This window comes from Ochlerotatus camptorhynchus, unplaced genomic scaffold, assembly GCF_037179485.1.
Source record: "Ochlerotatus camptorhynchus isolate MF236.1 unplaced genomic scaffold, CSIRO-AGI_Acam_v1.1 ptg000467l, whole genome shotgun sequence".
Classification (NCBI taxonomy): domain Eukaryota; kingdom Metazoa; phylum Arthropoda; class Insecta; order Diptera; family Culicidae; genus Ochlerotatus; species Ochlerotatus camptorhynchus.
In genome coordinates this window covers 770,668-791,481 of record NW_027040953.1, presented here as the reverse complement: position 1 = coordinate 791,481, position 20,814 = coordinate 770,668, and the positions used below count along the sequence as shown (strand labels likewise).

At 42.1% G+C, this 20,814-nt stretch overlaps 2 protein-coding genes across 3 annotated transcripts in view; both read left to right on the top strand.

Moving 5' to 3' along the window:
- The window catches only part of LOC135712298 (uncharacterized protein DDB_G0271670), an 87,679-nt gene extending 86,044 nt beyond the window's left edge, over positions 1-1,635 (top strand). Inside the window, exons 8-9 of the mRNA XM_065235266.1 lie at positions 184-360; positions 461-1,635. Coding sequence (XP_065091338.1) covers positions 184-360; positions 461-526 — 243 coding nt within the window. The 3' untranslated portion in view covers positions 527-1,635. The remainder of the gene's footprint in view (positions 1-183; positions 361-460) is intronic.
- The window catches only part of LOC135712290 (mitochondrial amidoxime reducing component 2-like), a 141,036-nt gene extending 120,231 nt beyond the window's left edge, over positions 1-20,805 (top strand). The window contains exons 2-4 of one of the 2 annotated variants that reach the window (XM_065235257.1): positions 19,668-19,682; positions 19,748-20,612; positions 20,671-20,805. In XM_065235257.1, coding sequence (XP_065091329.1) covers positions 19,673-19,682; positions 19,748-20,612; positions 20,671-20,776 — 981 coding nt within the window. In that variant the 5' untranslated portion in view covers positions 19,668-19,672 and the 3' untranslated portion in view covers positions 20,777-20,805. Of the gene's footprint in view, positions 1-19,570; positions 19,683-19,747; positions 20,613-20,670 lie in introns of those variants that run through there. The other variant, XM_065235256.1, reaches the window with a different exon arrangement.
- Positions 20,806-20,814: the final 9 nt, after the last annotated feature.

Genomic DNA, 20,814 nt, shown 5'->3' with positions numbered 1-20,814 from the left:
AGAAGCGAGCGCCCCCCTAAAATCAACAACACACTAACACCTCACTACTGAATATGTTTTGTTGCCTAACAATGTATCCTCTCTCTCTCTCTTTGTTGTTGTCACTACGTTCTATGTGTTCTTTGATCATTCTTTTCTCCGCCCATGGTACACACTAAATCATGATTGACTATCTTCCTGCAGCTCGTCTCGGGTAGCTCCGGTACCGAGCAGGGTGACGAAAAGGCCAACTCCCCCGAAGACCACGACCACGAGCTGGGCAAGGGCGATGGTTACACCGAGGGCATTCCCGGACCAGTGACCCGTCTGTTCGTACTCGCCAACCGTGGCCTGTCCAACCTGATTCAAGATTTGATTCTGGTAAGTTCCACCATCGCCAATTTCGGCCACTGCACAACCCCCGTAGCGATCCTAGTAGATGAACACATTCAACAAATATTGAACCCCCTTTCTCTTGCAGCGAATCGCACAAACCAGCGAACGAGTGGTTAACTTCAAAGCACGTCTGATTACGTCACTCATCTAAGGTTGCAGATCCTCCTCATCAACCCATCCCCTGAGTGCCCATCTTCATGCGAGCTCCCCCACATATCTAGGTTTCCTTATTATCACGTAGTTCTTAACAGAAAACGAAAATCTACACCTCAAACTCAATTTAGAAAAAAAAACCTCTCAGTAGACCCATTTCTATCTCATAAACTATTCTTCCTAATCTAAGGCAGTCGGAGTCTTGGGAGAGGCCTACGCCCCTCGTTCATTAACCATCCTCCACATTGCCCCAAATCAAAAGAAAAGCAAAACACGAAAGCACTCGCAATGTTGTAAATACAAGACTTGAGTCCCAGTAGTTAGAGCCCCCCAGAAGGGACGTCGACCCAAACAAAAAAAAAATCACATTCCAACTCGGAGGGAGTGGCAGACTTCGCAACCGAATCCCAAGACTCCGCGACCGCCAAGCAAAAGACGAGGGTGTGTGTACTAGCTCAAAACTGTTGTTGTGTAACTGTATATTCAAAATAACACTGAAACGAGACAAATTTTATAAGGCTGGAAAAGGATACTTGTGTTTTGATCTTATGTTAGCTTGTAGGTGTATTATTCTATGCATGGAAACTGGTTTCCGTCACTCATTTCCTCTCTCAAAACAAAAAACCTTTTTTTTTTCTAAAAAAAACCTACTTTACCGACCTCGACGAAACTAACCTCAACGTCACGCGTCAGGTCTATCTTCCTAACGAACTCGATTGCTCAATTTTATCTTTATCTCTGTTGTTTTCTAGTGCCTCTTCATTAGGTTAGGCTTCGACCCATTGTCATTCTTTTTCTAAAACGCAGCTGTCACATCTGCTCCTTTTCTCTCAAATAATTCATTTTAACTGTAAATACAATATCCCGATAACAAAACTTTTTCCCCTTTGTGCATGATTGAGAGAGAGAATGTAAAAAATCTAAACTTCACTTCTTCTACATTAAAATAAAAAAACACTCTATGTTAAGGTAAGGGAGCTAGGTTGAACAAGAGGAACAAGAGCGCTCCAATTTCCATTTCCTACCAAACTCTGTCTGGAAATCTTTTGTAAATAGATTTAAACGAAAATTTCCCCGCTTTAAGCTTCTTTTACATTTTTATTTTTTGTTAAACAAATCATAAGCATTCGGTGTAACTTTGCTCAAAAAAACAAACGCTAGGTTTTTAGTCGGAACGAAACAAAAAAAGTGTCTATCTAATAGGAAGAAGGAATTCAATTGTTAGTAAGCTAGGTATTTTTTTTTGTCTTGCGAAGGAGAGCAAACAAGTGATCATTATTACTGTACTATTACGGAAAAGAAGAAGGTTGGAAAAACTGTACTTTATTTTCATCGTTTGGACACATGGAAATTTCTGTAACATTAAAATTCGAAACGGAAACAAACCCAAGACAGCTACCAAGTGCTGTTGGAAGGTGATGAATTTAGATGCAAAGACGAATAAATTTAATAAATAAATGAATATTGTATTTAATAGAAAAAAGGGTTCATTGAAGTTGTGTTTCAAGAACGGAAAGAAATTCCAAGTAGAAAATACCGTATGCGTGATAATATTTGCACCATCGTACAAATAAGGTTCCCGTTTCACCTGTGCATACAATGCCTTGGTATTCTTTGCATGCACGTAACCATTAGCTCATACCATAGTAGGCTGTGTATAAAAGAAAATAATTTACTTAGTTTGACAGTTGCACCATGACGAAGTGGCAGCGTATTCGTGATTTGTCCCACGGGCAAATGTCGCAAAAGACATTTCAATCGCCGTGAGAGTGTCCCGGTGGACCGTCAAAAGGGTTTTAGACCGAGAAACGAAAGGACAACTATCCGCTAAGGTGGCCACAGGTCGTCCGAGGTCAGCTCGGGTTCCGAGGGTTATCGCTGCTATCAAAAGGAAGATTCGGGTGAATCCAGTGCGTTCAATAAGGAAAATGGCAAAGGAACACGGGATCAGTGACTTTACGGCACGGAAGATCGTAAAGGAAGATTGTGGGGCGAAGTCGAGGGCACGGAAAAAAACTCACATGATCCCGTATTAAATTCCAGAACCAACCGGTATATTAGTCCTCTTCCGGTAAAAGACGTGGCCGACGAGCACAAGATCGTGTATCTGACCAAGCATCCTGCTAGCGTTATGGTGTTTGGATTGGTGGCTTCCGATGGCAAAAAATGGCCCCGGTGTTCATTCCAGAAGGCGACAAGGTCAACACGGAGGTCTACATCGGGATTTTAAGTAAGTATGTTCTTCCGTGGATCAAAGAACAGTACGGTCCGAAGCCAAATGTTGTATTTCACCTGTCACACCTCGAACCGCACTCAGAAGTGGTTGCAGGAACATCTTCCGTTCTGGGCGAAGGATATGTGGCCGCCATCCAGCCCGATCTTATTCGGCTGGATTACTCAATATGGTGCGTCATGAAGGCCAAGGCCTGTTCTAAACGCTGCCCGAGTACAGCAAGCCTCAGACAAACATTGACCCGTACCTGAAGAGAAATTGATCCAGACTACATTATTAGAACCTGCCGTGCATTCCGGAAGCGTGTGGAGGCCGTTATTGCAGCAAGTGGAAACTCGATCGATGATTAACATAGTTTAAGACTCTGAGAAACATCCCCCCTTTGAATAAATTAAAAAAACTCAAAAACAAAATTTTTGAGATTTTTTTAAATTTTGACATTGCTCAATGGTGCAAATATTATCACGCATAGTTCGAGGACCACTTTGGTTCTTTGGTCGACACCCTACTGCGATTCCGGTTTCCCTCAATGGTACTCGCCGATGCTGCTCTCGACGAAGATCGAAACTACATCCGAATCTTGTGGCGCTGGTCAGAGGACGAAGCAATCCAGGAATATTGCCTGAAAGCAAAGAGTGTGGTTCTGCGGAGCGGGAATTTAGAATTTTGATAGGAAGATAAATATCACTAAATTGTCCATTTTACGATGGGTTAACTAAACATTTAATTGTATTTAACGTGCTATAATAAAAAAGTAATGAAAAAGTCCCAAAAGAGCGATCCATCCTTGGTTTTGAGGCTGAGGTCCTGACTGCAGTGCTTCTTTGCCTTGGTGGCTGTGGATGGTTAGATGACTTCTTAGGATCTGCAGTCTTGGATTCCAAAATGCGAACTCATAGTTGGAGAAATTCGAGGGTGCCCTGTTCCTGGGTCGAAGAAAACTTTTCCCAACCCCGGCGAGCGGAAAAATCTAGACGAAGGCGTCAACAGATTAACCAGTTGTACAATCTGGCTCAACGCACAATCTTTTCGAACTCTTCAAGTAGACTATGGAACTCCTTATCGGGTTCCTTGAATAGGATGGGTAACTTGAGGAGGGTTTGGATTTGTCGTTTCTTCAGTTGCTTGCAGTTGTTGTACCGTTTCAACAGCATAGCCCATGCAACTTGAAACTTTTTCGCCTCTTGTAGATCGATCTTCCAGTGAATCCAGAAGTGAATAAGTCCCGGAAACTCAACCACTCATCTATAGCCTCGTTGAAAGATTGCAGCACGGATGGATTGGTTTAGCGATGAAGGTTCCTGACTCTAGCCTGATCCATCAATATGGATTTGACTAGATAAAGGGTGTCCCGAATCAAATTGCATCACGGAAAAACGCTGTAGAAAATTACCCATTGGGTATTTTCTCTTGCAAATTTGGGTAGAAGTAGTTTAGAGTGTATTGATTTTGCGCAAGCACCTGGAAAATCCTCAACTTTCTCATAGGGACATCGGAAAACAACTCGGAATCCTGCAGTCAACGGTGAGTCGTGTGATTAAACGTTACTACGAAACTCTATGCATCGAACAGAAGGAGAAATGCGGTCAGAATGGATGTTCTATTAGTGATCAAGATCAAAAGCGTGTCGTGAAAGCGTTTATGCGGAATCCCAATGCTTCGGTCAGGGATATGTCCAAAAAGTTGAATCTGTCCAAGTCTTTCGTACAAAGAGTCAAGATCCGGGAGGGACTGCATACGTACAAAGTGCAGAAGGCTCCAAATCGTGACGAACGGCAAAATACGGTGGGAAAGTCACGGGCCCGGAAACTGTACACCCAGATGCTGACGAAGCCTCATTGCCTCATCATGGATGATGAGACTTACGTCAAAGCGGACTTCCGGCAGCTTCCGGGGCTACTGTTCTTCTCTGCCCAGCACAAGTTTGATGTTTCGGAGGAAGTAAAGAAGCAGCGATCTGCTCATGTGGCAAACGGAGTGCGCCGTTTGTGACTACCGGGATTGTAAACGGTAAGATCTACCTCAAGGAGTGTCTACAGAAGCGTCTGCTTCATCTGTTGAAGCAACACGAGGGCCCTACGATCTTCTGGCCGGATCTAGCTTCGTGCCACTATTCAAATGTTGTCCTGGAGTGGTACGAAGCCAAGGATGCCCCCAACGCACCGGAACTAAGGCCCATCGAAAAAAATACTGGGCTATTATGAAGCAGGCACTACGGAAGCATCCCAAAAAGGTCAAATCTGAGGAAGACATGAAGAAAAAGTGGGTTTCCGTACAGAAGACGCTGCAGCCAGATGTTGTACAGAACCTAATGAGTGGAGTTAAGCGTAAGGTGCGAGCGTACGTTTATGGTATTGAAATTAAATGAAATAAATATGCCAAAAGTTTACTAAATGATCGATCTACTAGGTAATTTTCCACAACGTTTTTTCCGTGATGCAATTTGATGTGGGACGCGCTTTAGTAACGGTCGCTAAACTCCTGAATTTGCATACCAAATTCGTCGTTTTCACCGATGAAATCATTTTGCGATTTAAACTCGACGAGAGTAGTGTAGGAGCTCAGTCGTAAAGGGTGTCCACGATGAATTTGCCACACACAAAATTCATTCGCAAAATTCGAGTTTTCATCCGATTGCCATCAAATTTTCAGGGATTGAGAAATAACTATTAAACTTCATTTTACCATTTTACTCGTATTTTATTTACAGTTCATACGCAAATGCCCGCACCTTGGCCTTAACCCCGGCCATAAGATTCTGCACAACCTGTGAATCAACCGTTTTTTGCATGTAAACCCATACTTTCTTCAGTTCCTCGACTGTCGTTTAAGAAGGTGCTGTTTCATAATCACCCAGTACTTCTCGATGGGGCGGAGCTCCGGAGTGTTGGGAGGGTTGAACATTTTCGGCACGAAATTGACCTTATTGTCCGCATACCACTTCAGCACGTCCTTGGAGTAGTGGCATGAGGCCAAATCCGGCCAGAAGATTGTTGGGACGTTGTGGGCCTTCAGGAGAGGAAGCAGCCGCTTCTGGAGGCACTCTTTTATGTACACCTGTCCGTTCATCGTGTCCTGGGTCACGAAAGGTGCACTCCGCTTCCCGCACGTGCAGATGGCTTGCCAAACCAGGAATTTCTTCGCAAATTTGGACATCTTCTGAGTGCGGACATGCTCCGGAACGCTGAACTTATCCTTGGCCGTGAAAAACAGGTTGCCGGGGATCTGTTTGAAGTCAGCCTTCACATATGTTTCGTCGTCCATGATGCAGCATGTTGAGGTACAACTTCCTGGCACGGGTTTTGGCGGACTTGTTCTGCTTCTCGTCGCGATTAGGGGCCTTTTGTACCTTGAACGTTCGAAGCCCAGCCTTAGTTTTGGCCTTCTGGACAAAACTTCGGCTTAGGTGCAGCTTCTTAGCCACATCCCTAACGGAGGCGTTCGGATTTCGGTTGAAGGCCCCAACTACGCGGTTGTGATTTTTGGTGTTGTACGGAATACTTTTTCCTTCACTTCTGGGCTTCCGATCGGTGGTCAACCGTTCCTCGAACCGCTTAATCACTCGCGACACCGTGGAATTCGCGATTCCCAACGTTTTAACGATGGAATGATGCGAGAGATCCTTGTTCTCGTGATGAATGCGCAAGATTTTATCACGCACGAGCTGTTCTTTCGACTCCATTTCCGCGAGTTTTGATCACAGGACTTTAAAACTTGCAGGATGTAAATAATGCACTATGAACTAAATCTACCCAAATTTTCATTAAATTCTACCCAACGGTTAAAAAGTTAGAGCAATATCATAGTGTGGCAATTTCATCGTGGACACCCTTTAGTCGACCAAAGAGTCCGAACCTACTGACGAAATGAGTGGACGGAATGAATGGAATAAACACGATGCGTGTGGTTGGCTGTGTAATTGAAATGACAAACTGTTAGAATGTTTAGGCCTATCAATAAACAGCTGTGCAAGTTTACTTTTGAAACCTGAACTGTCTGATAAATGTTTCATTTACTCCACTGAAGAAAGACTCCTCTTGTTAAAAGTAGCACCATATCTCTTCCACAGTTCGTCGATTTTCCCAACCGTAAAGTGTGTGAGGTACAGTTCGGAAAGAAACACGAGTTTTAATTCCAATTTTAATAAAACCACTTTATTACACCTTTTCTCAGCCAAAGTTCTACGTTCCGTCCGACTAACTAACTAGGTCTTACCCTCCGTCTCTTTCTTCTACATCCTCTCTTCTACCTCTCTCTCTTCCTTTTCCTAGTCGAGGAATAGGACACCCATTGTGCAAAAGATAGGACAAACGAAGCTTCGAAGTAACAATCTAAAGCGCCTTTCCAGATCCTCCATCCATTGTACAAGCGATGTGTTTCAATATCATCACATCGAAACTTTTGAACCGGTCGGCTATCATCTTCCTATAAAAAATTAGTTTGCATAAAATTGCAATAAGTAACTTATTATAAACGATATTATGGAGACAAATTCTTCCAACAGTAAAAATAATCACTTTGCTAATCATTCAACGAGGAATTCATCAGTCTTTGCATATTGCTTTATTTATCACTGTACTAATCATTCCAGGACCAATAAATGTACCGAGTATCTCATGCCCGGCATCAAATATTAGGCACATCAATATCGAACCCGTGATCAACACATCTGATCACATCCTATAGCAACTACTACAGGCACTTAGCTTCGAGAGACCCATGATCAACATATCTAAACAACTCATATAGCAACCACTATAGACTCATTGCTTACCCAAGCAACACACTTCCATAGAAATAAGTTCCTGCAACTTGATTGTAACTGAAATAAGTTGCACACAAGCAAACACAATTCTTCAGTGACAAGTGTGCTGCTAGGGTATCCACACCCGTGGTCAAAACGTTACCACGTAGCAACTACTACAGGCACTTAAATTTAGCAGACTCCTGATCAGCACATCTGACCCGCTCCTATAGCAACTACTATAGGCACATACCCAATTCGAAATGTTCAGACACCAGCAACATTACCTCACATGCAGCAGCTATTGTCGATGCACTTCTGTATATAACCATCATTATTTAATATGTTGTGTTGAGCAGGATCACTCTACATTTTTACGGAGGTGCTCAGCACAACAGCTGCCGATTCACAAATGTAGAAAAAAACTTTCCCTTCATTTTTCGTTTTATGTCGCCGTAAACACAACGTCGATGCATATCTTCCTGAACAGCGAATGAAGCATTTCATGCGTTAGGCTCTCACATTTTTACATCTTGTCCGGTATATTTGCAGCTATTATAAACAATGGCTACATTGCAGGAACTCCGTCAAGCTATCCGCCATTTTTATCCGAAACCCTAGTGTTAAGATATTTCCGGATATTTTCGACACACAATTCGATGGAAGAAGCAAAAAATCTAGGATCTAATACGACAAAGGCGACAGGAACCGTTTTTTGACGTTGGACTACGTCTTTCATTTCTATACTGAGGGTACACTTTGTGAAAACCGAAAATGGAACATGAAACAAAAATATGAAAGATTTTGAACATTAATAACTCCGCTGCTCCTGGACCAATTTCAATAATTTTATCACAAATCGATCAGAAATATTTCTACGCGTCTATAGCAATGCTTTCGACTCATGATTTTAAACGTGAAGCTATTGAAAAAGTGTTATTGTCAAGCATTGTCCAATGTACAAATAAAAAGTAATAATTTTATCACTGTTAAACGTTCTTCCCAAACCCAGACCTCATAATCGAGTACCACTTGGTTGCACATCATTCTGCTTCAACCTGAAAAGATATAAAGCAGCGCTGCTGTATGGCAACAGCTCATTTTCGCTTCGGACGGCGAACAGCAACAAGCAACAAGTGACTGGTCGTGGCAAAGGAGGAAAAGGTGCCAAGCGCCATCGCAAAGTTCTCCGGTCTGATCTACGAGGTGTGCTGAAGGTGTTCCTGGAAATGAGATCCATGATGCTGTCACCTACACTAAATACGCCAAGCGTAAGCGGCCATGGATGTCATCTACACTTTAAAGCGACAGAGATGTACTCTGTACGGTTTGGAAACAAAACGGCCCTTTTCAGAGCCACCATGCTTATTAAAGTAAAGAGAAGGAATAGAATGCATCTGCCTGCTGGTCCATATTCAGAACCACACGCCCCCAACGACCACACAAAATGCTCATGTAACCTTACTTGGACAAATGACTTTGATCGATTCTCTTCATAAACTTTTCCTTTGAATCGCCACGGCTGAATATTTTCGATGGAAGAAGCAACAATCTAGCATCTAATTCGACGAAGACGGCCATTTTTGAAGCCGAGTTATTTACGAAAGAGAGTCGATGAAGAGAATCGAATCAATGTAGATAGAACGTATTGAAAAGTAACGCGAGATTTGTTTTCCGAGCTGAGCACCAATGATACAGACGCCAGGGAGGCAGCTTCCACACCTGGACCCTACCACCTCTCGACCCATCAACTCAACCGGGGACCAACGGCTTTACTTCCCGAAGGAGGAAGGCGTAATCAGAGATGTTATGCCTTAGAACATGCCGGTGGTGCCGTCTGAGATTTAACCCAGGCCTGCTGGGATGAGAAGTAATCACGCTTACCACTACACCACCGGCGCCGCTAACTTTCAAGGTGTTGCCATTGTTGGCAAACTACTCAAAAGGAAAGGAGCCAGTGTCGCTACTTGATAGCAAACTACTCATAATGGGAGGAGTCTTTGTAGCTTTTATACCACTTGGTTGCACACAGAGATACCAGATCTACGGAAATTTCCGTAGATCTACGGATTTTACAATTTTTTGCGGAAATACGGATCCGTAGGCAAAATCTCCGGAATTCGGTACAGTTTCTACGGATTTTTTCTCAGTGTACGTTTCCCTTCAGAATCGAGTTTTACAATCTGATTCTGAAGGGAAAGAAGCATAAAGTAAAATACACCTCTGCAACTTGTCAGCCGTTTTCTTGCTCATTTATCCGTTTTTTGAGTAAGCAAACGTCAGACTGTGCGTGAAACATGGTGGCCTTCGTACTACCCAAGTAACAATTTCCAGTTGAAGAAACGCTTTCGTTTTGATTTTGTTCAGCTGCATGTTGAATAATAATTGCACAATGTGTTCACCACAACTTTTATAAAACCCTTGTTTACACTGGTTTGGAGAACCAATACAACTGCAACACAAAGGTGTTGTCTAACGTATTCAGTAAAACGTTTATCCAAAATCAATTTCTTGTTGAAGAAACGCTTCCATTGTGATTTTATTCAACTGCATGCTGAATAATAACTGTACAATTTGTTTATTACAACTTCTGTAAAACTCTTGTTTACACTGGTTTGGAGAACCTGTTCAACTACAGCATTATATGTATACGCGGTATAGGAGTAGAAGCAACTTTTATACAACGTTTATAGATACATATTTAAACTCAAGCTTTATTATTTTGGTGAAAGCTTTTATACAACGTTTGTAGACACTTCTTGACAGCTGCTTTGAAATTTAGTAGAGAGTAAACCTGAGAGGCGTTTGTTACACTCTTTTATGACTCCTAAATAATCATTGTACAGCAAGCGGTGAAAAGCGTTTATAGCACTTTTCAATGACTCCTTAACAACCGGATAGAAGCAACTTTTATACAACGTTTATAGATACATATTTAAACTCAAGCTTTATTGTTTTGGTGAAAGCTCTTATACAACGTTTGTAGACACTTCCTGACAGCTACTTTGAAATTTAGTAGAGAGGAAACCTGAGAGGCGTTTGTTGCACTCTTTTATGACTCCTAAATAATCACTATACAGCAAGCGGTGAAAAGCGTTTATAGCACTTTTTAATGACTCCTTAATTACCGTTGTGTAAGTACTCACAATATTCACAGATTAAAATTAGTTTAACAATTGTCGTGGTGCGCCAAAATAATTGCTTGTACAGTTTTTATTAATTTAAATTATTTGTGCACATTGAAAAAATATGTAATTATGCCATTCTGTGATCATGGAGGAAGTAGTAACAAGTATCTGTTTAATCTTTGATTGATATTCTTTCAATTAATCTCTCTAATCATTAATTGAGAGAATTTATCTAGAAATGTTATCGTTGATTATATGATATATGTCTTAAATTAATGTTTGCATTTATTAATAACACCTATATATAATTTACCTCTACTCCACCAAAGGTTTCTCGAAGCAAGATTCGAACTCATGATCCCGGATTGCCAGCCGCTTCTGTTTCCATCTGCTCTATTCTTGAATACATATTTTGATCATATGAGAGAAGTATATCAAGCTCATCTTGAGTGACTTCTCTTGCAGTCGAATAATCATTGCCTTATGGTTATATAAACATGCCTATCACTTGTGCTATTTTTAGCAACAAAATTGTGGTTGGTTGAACGTAAACAATCATTTAAGAGTGCTCCAAGCAGCTTTTGAAGCTTTTAACCAAATGGCAATACAACTACATTCTTGTTCAACTCTGGAAGCTATTATTCAACGTTTGATCAACTCAGGTGTTGTAAAAGAGCTCCCAACTGTTTGTTTTGATGCGTTTATTCCACGTTCTGTATAGCTCTTGTGAATCAGTTTAACTAAGGTGCTATAAAAGTTATCGTAGGTCTTATAAAGCATATAGTTAAACCGAACGTAAACAATCATTTAAGAGTGCCCCAACAGCTTTTAAAACTTTTAATCAAATGGCAATACAACTACATTCTTGTTCAACTCTGGAAGCTATTATTCAACGTTTGATCAACTCAGGTGTTTTATAAGAGCTCTCAATTGTTTGATGGGTATCTCTTCACTCCGTCGAAAGTTCCCATAATATACAGTCACTCCTTGTTTGAAGAGAAACATTTTCGACGGTGCCGTATGAAGGCGAATAAAAGTCATGTCGAGACCAGTCTTGTAAGCGGTCACCGTAATCGACACATTTTCTGTGATAGCTACAGAGATAGAGATAGCTTTTCCTGCCATTTGTTTCGGCCATCTACGGAAATCCAAGCTAGGGGTTCGGGTGATATATTTCATAATGGCATCCAGTGAAACTCGTCGTCAAGACAGGCGTGTGGCCAAACCACATTTGTTGCATATGACAATGAAAGTTCTTCGACTGAGAGTTTCCGAAGGCTTGTAATGTACTTTTAAGTGCACGGGGACCGCAAACATTACACGTGGACCTTTTGGACCGCCTTATTCATGGAGCAGTGCATTGAGCGAAATCTATCCTTCTATAAATCAATACCGAATTCAATACAGTATTGGCAACAAAGGAAGAGAAATTTGTTCACCATGATGCGACAATTGGGAAAGCCTTCGAAGTTCCTCACACTCAGATCAAATGAGATGAAGTGGCCCCATTTGCTGAATCTCCTACATCGATTGTCAGAAGGACACAATGGCAATGACTTAACGGATCCTATCCAGGAATTGACTGCACTACACAGAGCAACACTGATCAATGATGATCCAGTCACGTGCTGCGTGCAGTGATGCCAAATATCTTGACACTCACGTGACACTCGTCTACGCATCAACCGACTATCGCTGACAGAACGTTTTGTCACGCAGTGAGAGTTAGAGCCATGGCAAACAACAATCACCAGTAATGGTCGCTGCTCACAAGCAAAACGTTAAACTCGCTACTGATGATGAAAAGCACGACAAAAACAGTGAAGACTTCGGTAGTACAATCATAAGAAAAAGCGAAACGACAGAAGAAAATGAAAACAATGCCTACGCATTCCAAGTTCATCTCGGCAGGCGCGACTGTGTGAGTTACAAACAAAGCAGGCAACATTAAACGGAAGCTGTTGGGCTCACTCACCAACACACTCACATAAGCAAGCAAAGTAGCAACTGCTTCAAATCGAGCGCAAATGAGTGTCGTGATTGTCGGGAATGACCAGATCGGTGATGGATCACAACCGAACACGACATTCACCAGTTGCTTTTTACTTCTTTCGTCAACTTGATGGATGGTCATGGAGAGAGCTTCGACGAGCACAAAGGAATGTACAAAGCGTTACTACCATCAGCTGTTTGACGATCGTGATTGTGATAGGTCGCAACTCTGGCTGCGTGTACTTCAACAAGCTGGTTGACACGATTGAATTTCAGCACCGTGGAAGTCCTCACGCGCACATCTTGCTTTGGCTGAGCAATCAGTGAAAGTATGCCAAAAATTACAGGTGCACCAGTATCATGGTATTCATGCCTGTACTACTATCGGCCCTTTTCAGGGCCACCAAGCTTTTCCAAAAGAGTTAAATTTCTGAACAAGTCCCAACTAAAATTCATATCAAATGCTTCTTTTCAGGGCAATCATAGTCATACTAAAGAGTATAAACAGAGAGAACCCCGCTCAAATTCCAATTCCTACACAAAAACACAAGTTCTGCTGCAGTTAACAAATAACATTAATTATATAAGACCACGTAGTCTGACGTCACCATTGCGTAAAACCACAGATGGCTGTCCCTAGTATTTTTTCAAAAGTTCTTTCATCGATTTATCATTTAACTTAAAATATCATCTTAGAACTAAAAAAAAAATATCACCTTCGACTAAAAAAAAAATCCGTAGAAATCCGTACATTTGAATAAGTCTGCGGAATCGCATGGAAAAAAAAATCTGGCATCTCTGCTTGTACATCATTCTGCTTTGACCTGAAAAGATATAAAACAGCGCTGCTGTCTAGCATCAACTCATGTTCGCTTCGGACGGCGTTGTGGTCAGCAATAGCAGCAGTAGGAAGGTGTCAAACGTATCTCCGGTCTGATCTACGAGAAAACACAAGGTGTGCTGAAGGTGTTCCTGGAAAATGTGATCCGTGATGCTATCACTTACTCTGAACACGTCAAGTGTAAGCGGCCATGGATGTCGTATACAATAAAACTGCCCTTTTCAGGGCCAACAAGCTTATAACGACTACACAAAATGCTAGCGGTCCTACGTCAAGCTTCCCGTTCATGCCCCTAGGCACAGACCCTTCTACTTTTTAGCCAAGTTATTTACGAAAGAGAGATTTGATGAAGAGAATCGATCAATGTAGATTGGTCTATTTGAAAAATGACGCGAGAATTGTCCGTTGATTGTATTTTTTTGGATTTCTCTAACAAAATACTTTACAGTAAAATATGTTATTGGACAAATAGAATGTGAATAACGTAAGTAATATTTGCACTTATGGGCAGTTTTTGAAATATTCTTACAAAACATCACCATTGACACGATTCGTCAATCAAGTTACTAAAAACACTGCACTCACAAACATGTGAGGCTCGTAATCGCTCCACCAAGTGACAAACGTGTAAGGCTTCACAATCGCTGACGTTACTTGTTACTGGGTGACAAAAAAGTAAAGGAAAAGTGATGCTCATTTATTTATTTATTTATTGTATGTTATTAACAGACTAGTTTGGTGTCCAAATCATAAAAAGTTATCTTAAAGCTAACAAAAATTGTCTTCTAAGAGAGTCGCGTGACATGTCAAAACCAAAAATTGAAGAGACTCAGTTGAACGTCCGTTGGAAAGCGATTAGCCCGGATTTCACCACATAGTTCGTTCTCCTGAGTGGGATCCTGAGAAGAGAGCTACCTCGAAGCACACGGGAGCGAGCTTGAACATTAGTGTTGCCGAGCAGGGCAAAACAATCCATACACGCAGGCAAAAGAACGTAAGAATTCCACTATGAAATCAGTATGAATTTCATTGATTTGCCTTATGAAAAAAAAATGTTGACAAAAAATAATAAATCGGAGCAGACTGGAACCGAACCACAAACGCCGAGCTTACGGGGCCGTGCCAGCAGGCTTACTTAAACTCCTCGAACTCACATTATGCAGTATAGATGCTAGTTCATCGTGAGCTGGTTCATCACTCACATATAAACAGCAATGATGTCAAATTCAACGAGCGCAAAAGAGCTCGAGCTCCGATTGATGCTCAAGCTGGACTTCCACAAATGCGGGGTTCGTTCTTGGGTGAGACGTGATTTACATCGGCTCTGCTCACCAAACAACATTTTGAACTTCGGGATGGACTCGGTGAAACCGTAAATATAGAGCATCGTTATACATTCGGAGAGAGCACGCACAGCCTTTGATTGACGCACAGCTCTTGCATTCAATTTTATGATACACGACATCACATTCAATGGACTATTGAACCATTCCCAGAGAACAAAACATTTTGAGAGATTGATGTTTTGACGTTGAACTACGTCTTTGTCGACTATACTGGGGTAAAAATCAAAAAATATGTGTGGTGAAATAGTGTTAGGTTTTTAACGCTTGTAACTTTGTCATTTATAAATGCAAATAAAATCTTAATACGCCAATCGATAGGATATTACTTAACGAATCTGCTGAAATAAATAACTTTCCAATTTGTAATCAAAAAACTTTTGAAACATGCACAAATGATAATTTTATCACTGTTTTCATGAACTAAACGATTTCCCCAAACACATTCATCACAAACAAATACCACTAGGTTGCACATCACATCACATCTGCTTATGGAAGATTTGTATCAATGCAACTAAAAAACAAACCATTCTGTTTCAACACTCGAATTCACCTCGGCTTGTTCCGCCTGCTTACGTCAAGGTCCATGTTGATAGCACTCCTATTGAATGGTCGAGTGAAGTAGTCTACCTTTGTCTCACCCTCGATAGCAAATTGCTAATCCGATCCCATGTTGACAAGACATCCACCAAGTGTAACATCTTGATCAGGTCGCTCTACCCTCTGATAAACAGGAAGTCCACCCTGTCCCTCAAAAACAAGCTTGCTGTCCACAAGCAAATCATTCTGCCGGCTATTGAGTATGGTATGCCAATCTGGGAGAGTTGTGCTAAGTGCCACCACTTAAAGCTTCAGAGGATCCAAAACAAGATCCTCAGAATGATCCTTAACAATCCACCGCGAACTCGTAATTCTGAGATTCACCACCTGTCCGGTCTTCGAACACTCGAAGAGCGAAAAACTTCCACGCTGGCAAGGTTCAGAGTCGCCTGTCTGCGATCAAACCCCCAGATCATTCGTGATTTGGCAACCTAGTTTAAGTAGTTAGACAGGTTCCTGTCTAAAACAGCAAAAAAGGTTATCTTCCATTTAATTCCACTTAATTAATTTTGGTATCCATGACAGATACGTATTTCGATTACAATGTGCAGTCTTCATCAGTGTCATTCCCACTAAGGAACTTATCAAAATCTTACCCCCTTTTTTACCTAGGGATGAGTACTTAAGAGGGTAAGATTTTGATAAGTTCCTTAGTGGGAATGACACTGATGAAGACTGCACATTATAGTCGAAATACGTATCTGTCATGGATCCCAAAATTAATTAAGTGGAATTAAATGGAAGATAACCTTTTTTTGCTGTTTTATTTAAGCATTCCGCTAACAACCCAATTTCATTACTTCATTAGGTTCCTGTGCTCAAGGAGGTAGGTTATCAAATTTTTTAATTCAAACCAAAACGATCCCATAAAGGGTATTCTGTAAATTAGCGCTAAACCGACGACAACAAATCAAGAAGACTGGTAACGCTTCCATTTTCTAATACAAACGCTATGAGACAGGTACAATCGCGTCATCTGCCGCTCAAAGGTAAATCCTTCGAACGAATTTGATAGCAAAGATTACATCCTCAGAAGAAGGGTTTGTGCTTTTGCTCATTTTTATATGCGTTGCTTCCACCTTCCCTCAAGTGCAGCGCTACTGTATCTGTCGCTTGGATTCTGGCAAAGTTGCCAGTCTTCTTGATTAGTTGTCTTAGGCTAAACGTAATCATCACATTAGAATAACCAATTAACTAGAACAAAGATGAAGAGCCAAAGGCTAATCAATTGAAATGTTAAACGAAATGTTGAAACATAACAGAAAATAAACGTAAACTTTACTACTACCGCCTCTGCTCATTACCGCTTCGGACGGCGTTGCAGTAGGTCCTGCAGAAAGCAGGACCAAGTCAGCGGCTAAAGGTGGATCGCCACGTGACCATGACCACCACCATGAGGAATGAGACTTGGAAAATTATGTATGTAAAATCCCCTCCTTAACAAAAACCTCTCTCCCCCCCCCCTCCCTTAACACACCGAATACGATGCCTCTGAAAAACGTGTAACGGTAAGTTTGCAATGGAATAGCTTAGCCATTTCTTGATGAATTTCAAAAATTGTGATATCTCTAGAATTCCTTGGGCCTGTAGATTATTTTGATTGTAAAAAACATTAAATACAGTCGTGTTCTTTTTTAAAATGCGAAAAAAGTCGTTACACGTTTTATTTTTAAAGTGTGTTTATAGGTTTTGCAAATGGCTTAAGATTTATAATCTATATTAATGGGCACAAAATGTTCATAATTAGTTAGGAACGGTCCTTCGGCAGATTCGGAACATCCGTCAAAGTGGTCAATCCATGAAACTGAGCCTAGAGCTTCGCGTTTTTGTTTTAAACATTAGGAACTGTACTGTACGACAGAATTTGTGGTCGTGACATAAACATGAATCTGGATGGCCATGGGACCGTCCTCCGGAAGATACGGCAAATCCGTAAAAGTGGTTTCTTGTATCACAGTTCCAAGTGTTTAGAAAAGAATTGCAGAGCTCTAGGATCAGTTTCACAGATTGACAAATTTTTCCGCTCTTCCGGATCTTTTGGAGGACAGTTCCATGGCCATACTGATCCATGTTTATGTTACAACCATAAATTCTATCTTATATCGTTCCAAGAGTTTTCGAAAATAATACACGTTTTTCACAGTTTCATGGATGATCCACTTTTACAGATGTTCCGGTTCTTCTGGAGGACGGTCCAATAGCCATCCAGGTTCATGTTGATGTCTCGATCCAAAATTCTTTCATATGTCACAGTTCGAAGTGTTTTTGACAAAACTACGGAGCTCTAGAATCAGTATCATGGATGGACCATTTTTTTGGATTTTCCGGAGGACGGTCCCATAGTCATTCGGGTCCATCTTTATTTTAAGACCCCAAATTCTAATATCACAGTTCCACGTGCTTTCGAAAAAACCTTGGAACTCTTGGATCAATTTTATGGAGTGACCATTTAACGGATGCTATTGATCTTCCGCACGACGGTCCCATGGCTATCCAGGTACATGTTTATGTCACGACCCCAAATTCATTCTATCAGCACAGTTCTTAGCGTTTTTCAAAAACTGCGGAGCTCTAGGATCAGTTTCGTGGATGGTCCACTTTTACGGATGTTCCGGATCTTCTGGAGGACGGTCCCATGGCCATCTGGGATCATGTCCCAAATTCAGTCTTATATCACAGTTCCACAGCTCTAGGATCAGGTTCATGGATTGACCACTTTTAAGGATGATCCGGATTTTTCGAGGACCGTTCCGTTGTCTCCAGGATCCATATATAGGAACGCCGTGTTAATACGTATCGACATAACCCCCCAATAAGTACTGGGACTTGTATGGAAATCCTTTTAAAGACCTGTGGATTTCCTATCGAAGTCCATACCAATTGAAACCTACTGGCACCTAAGAAAAAACGTAAGAGAATGCAGTTCGCCGATCGCATTCCGCACGGTACCGTCGTATTGGACGATCTGGCATTCGACCAATCGTTGCTGGAGGGAACCCATTTTGGCCATCTTGACTGTCGTATTAACCCTCTCGACTGACCATGACGTGGAGGAACTCTGTTGACGTGAAGCTATTCTGGACGAAACCTCAAGCCGCTGGGATTTTCGCTACGAATCGAATGAGATAAATTTAGTTTTATGGTGCAGACAGGTGCAAACAATACTCACAGCATTTTTCCTTGGAATCTAAACCCAATGTGAAGCCCAATGAAGTAAACAAAGAAATCAACCTTAGCAACGATTGTCAAAACGTCAATTCTCGACAGTGATGCCGTTTTATATTATGTCGTTTGTATCCTACTTGTCAACGTTTGTCCTAAAGAGCCGAATAGTGTGCCATGCTGTGTTTCGGCACAGTGTGCAGAGTTGTTTACCCCATTGATGGAAACTGATTGATTGACCACAGTGTTTACCGGCTGTGATGCTTGCGGAAATCAAATCCATGGAATTCATCTTCACTCTCACTGGGACCACCGTATTGTTTTAAATATTCCAAGCCAGACATTTCCAGTTCTGGTTATTCTGATAGCTTCTGATGGCACTAAAAATCAGCAATATCAGCAATCAAACGTAACAACAACCGCAACCGAGAAATTGTTCACAGTGGGACAAATATGCGTACATTTTTCGATTCGTGAAAGTTCACGGCATAAGTGTCCCAGAAGATTTTTTAATGTAATAATAGTTATATTTCGACAGTTTTTACATCGAAATTGCACGGCAACGGCAAAAAGTATTTTCATGCGATTAAAAAGTTTTCTCAGTATTGTGCTTTGTAACATGGCACAGTTATGCGTCCACCGGCAGTATACAGAGTAAAATTCCGGGGAATGGCTTCACACATTTCTTCTCAGTCGATCGAAGCTTTCGAAACCTAACCCATCGATCGGCTCACAACTCTACGCCACTACCATTGTTGCATTCAAAGGTCTGCCACTGCGCAGTTTGAATGTTTATATTTTGCTGTAATTGGAATGCTCATACACATTCACTTTCAGAAGACGCGCTTTGTGATAGTAAGTCGCACACCACCGAGAGCCGCCTTCAAATAATACCCAGCAAATCCATTCCTGTGAAGCGAGCTTGCCTTTATCTGCGCGCAAAGCAGTCAGGGCAATCTATCTCTTTATCAGTTTCGAAGACGTCTTGAGTGAGTGTGCGAATTCTGATTAAACACCTTCTGATGTGCGTTGACTTTTGTCCATCGGTCACGTCGCATTCAGTCACTTCCAGACTGCAGCATACACAGATAGACAGAGATGTTCTCCAGTAGGTATCACTTGGGACTTGTTTGAAATTGGCATTTACTAACCATTTGATTTTGATTGGCACAGAATTGATTGAGGAATTAAGTGGGTCGAGTCCGTCCAAACAGGCCCTGCTGGTGGCAGCCGGAGTCGGAACGGTTGCCGTTGGTGCCGCCGGTGCCTACTACATCAAGAAACGGATTAACAATACTCCACCGAAGCAATGGCGCCGGGTCGGAGAGATCAACGAGATCTACGTGTACCCGATCAAGTCCTGCGCTCCGATTCGGATGAGTCGGGTAAGCTGCGTGGACCTAGGACCGAAGCGGAATCTGCTACGCGATAGGATCTTCATGGTGGTGAACGCCGATGGGAAGTTGGTAATGGCGAGGCAGAAGCCAAAGATGGTACTGATCCAGCCGCAGTTCGACGACGGCTACCAGAAGATGACCCTTTCGGCACCGGGCATGGATGGCATTACGATTTTGGTGGGGGAATTGTTCAAACAGGAGTCGGTGAAGGCCGTGGTTTGGGGTGAAACGGTACCGACTGTCGATTGTGGGGATGAAGTTGCCAAGTGGTTATCGACCTACCTACTGGACAAGGCCGATGGTTACCGATTGAGATTCTACCCGTTGGATAAGACTTCCCGCAAGAAGAGTGATGAAGACACGGGTTCCCTCCATGATGAAACCAGCTACATGTTGTTCAACACGGCCACGGTGGAGGATTTGAACACCCGTCTGGACCAGAAGGTCACCGCGCTGCAGTTTAGACCGAACTTTGTGGTCAAAGGGCCATCGGCCTATGCCGAGGACGACTGGCGGTGGGTGAAAATCGGAAGTACGGTGTTCAAGTACGTAAATCCCTGCTTGAGATGCGTGTTCACCAACATCGATCCGGAGAAGGGAACCAGCAGTGCGGATGGACAGCCGCTGAAGACGCTGAAGAGGTGAGTCGAGGTGACGCTCTTGGAGTGCCGAGCTTTAATGGGAAACTTTACTTCACAGCTATCGCAGAATACCGGAACTTGGGGAGTCACCTGCTTTCGGAATTTACCTTGGTGTGAGGCTTCCGGGAGAGGTCAGTCTGGGTGATCCAGTGTACTACGGGTAGATTATTTGTTTTGTTCGGATTCGGATACCAATAAACCC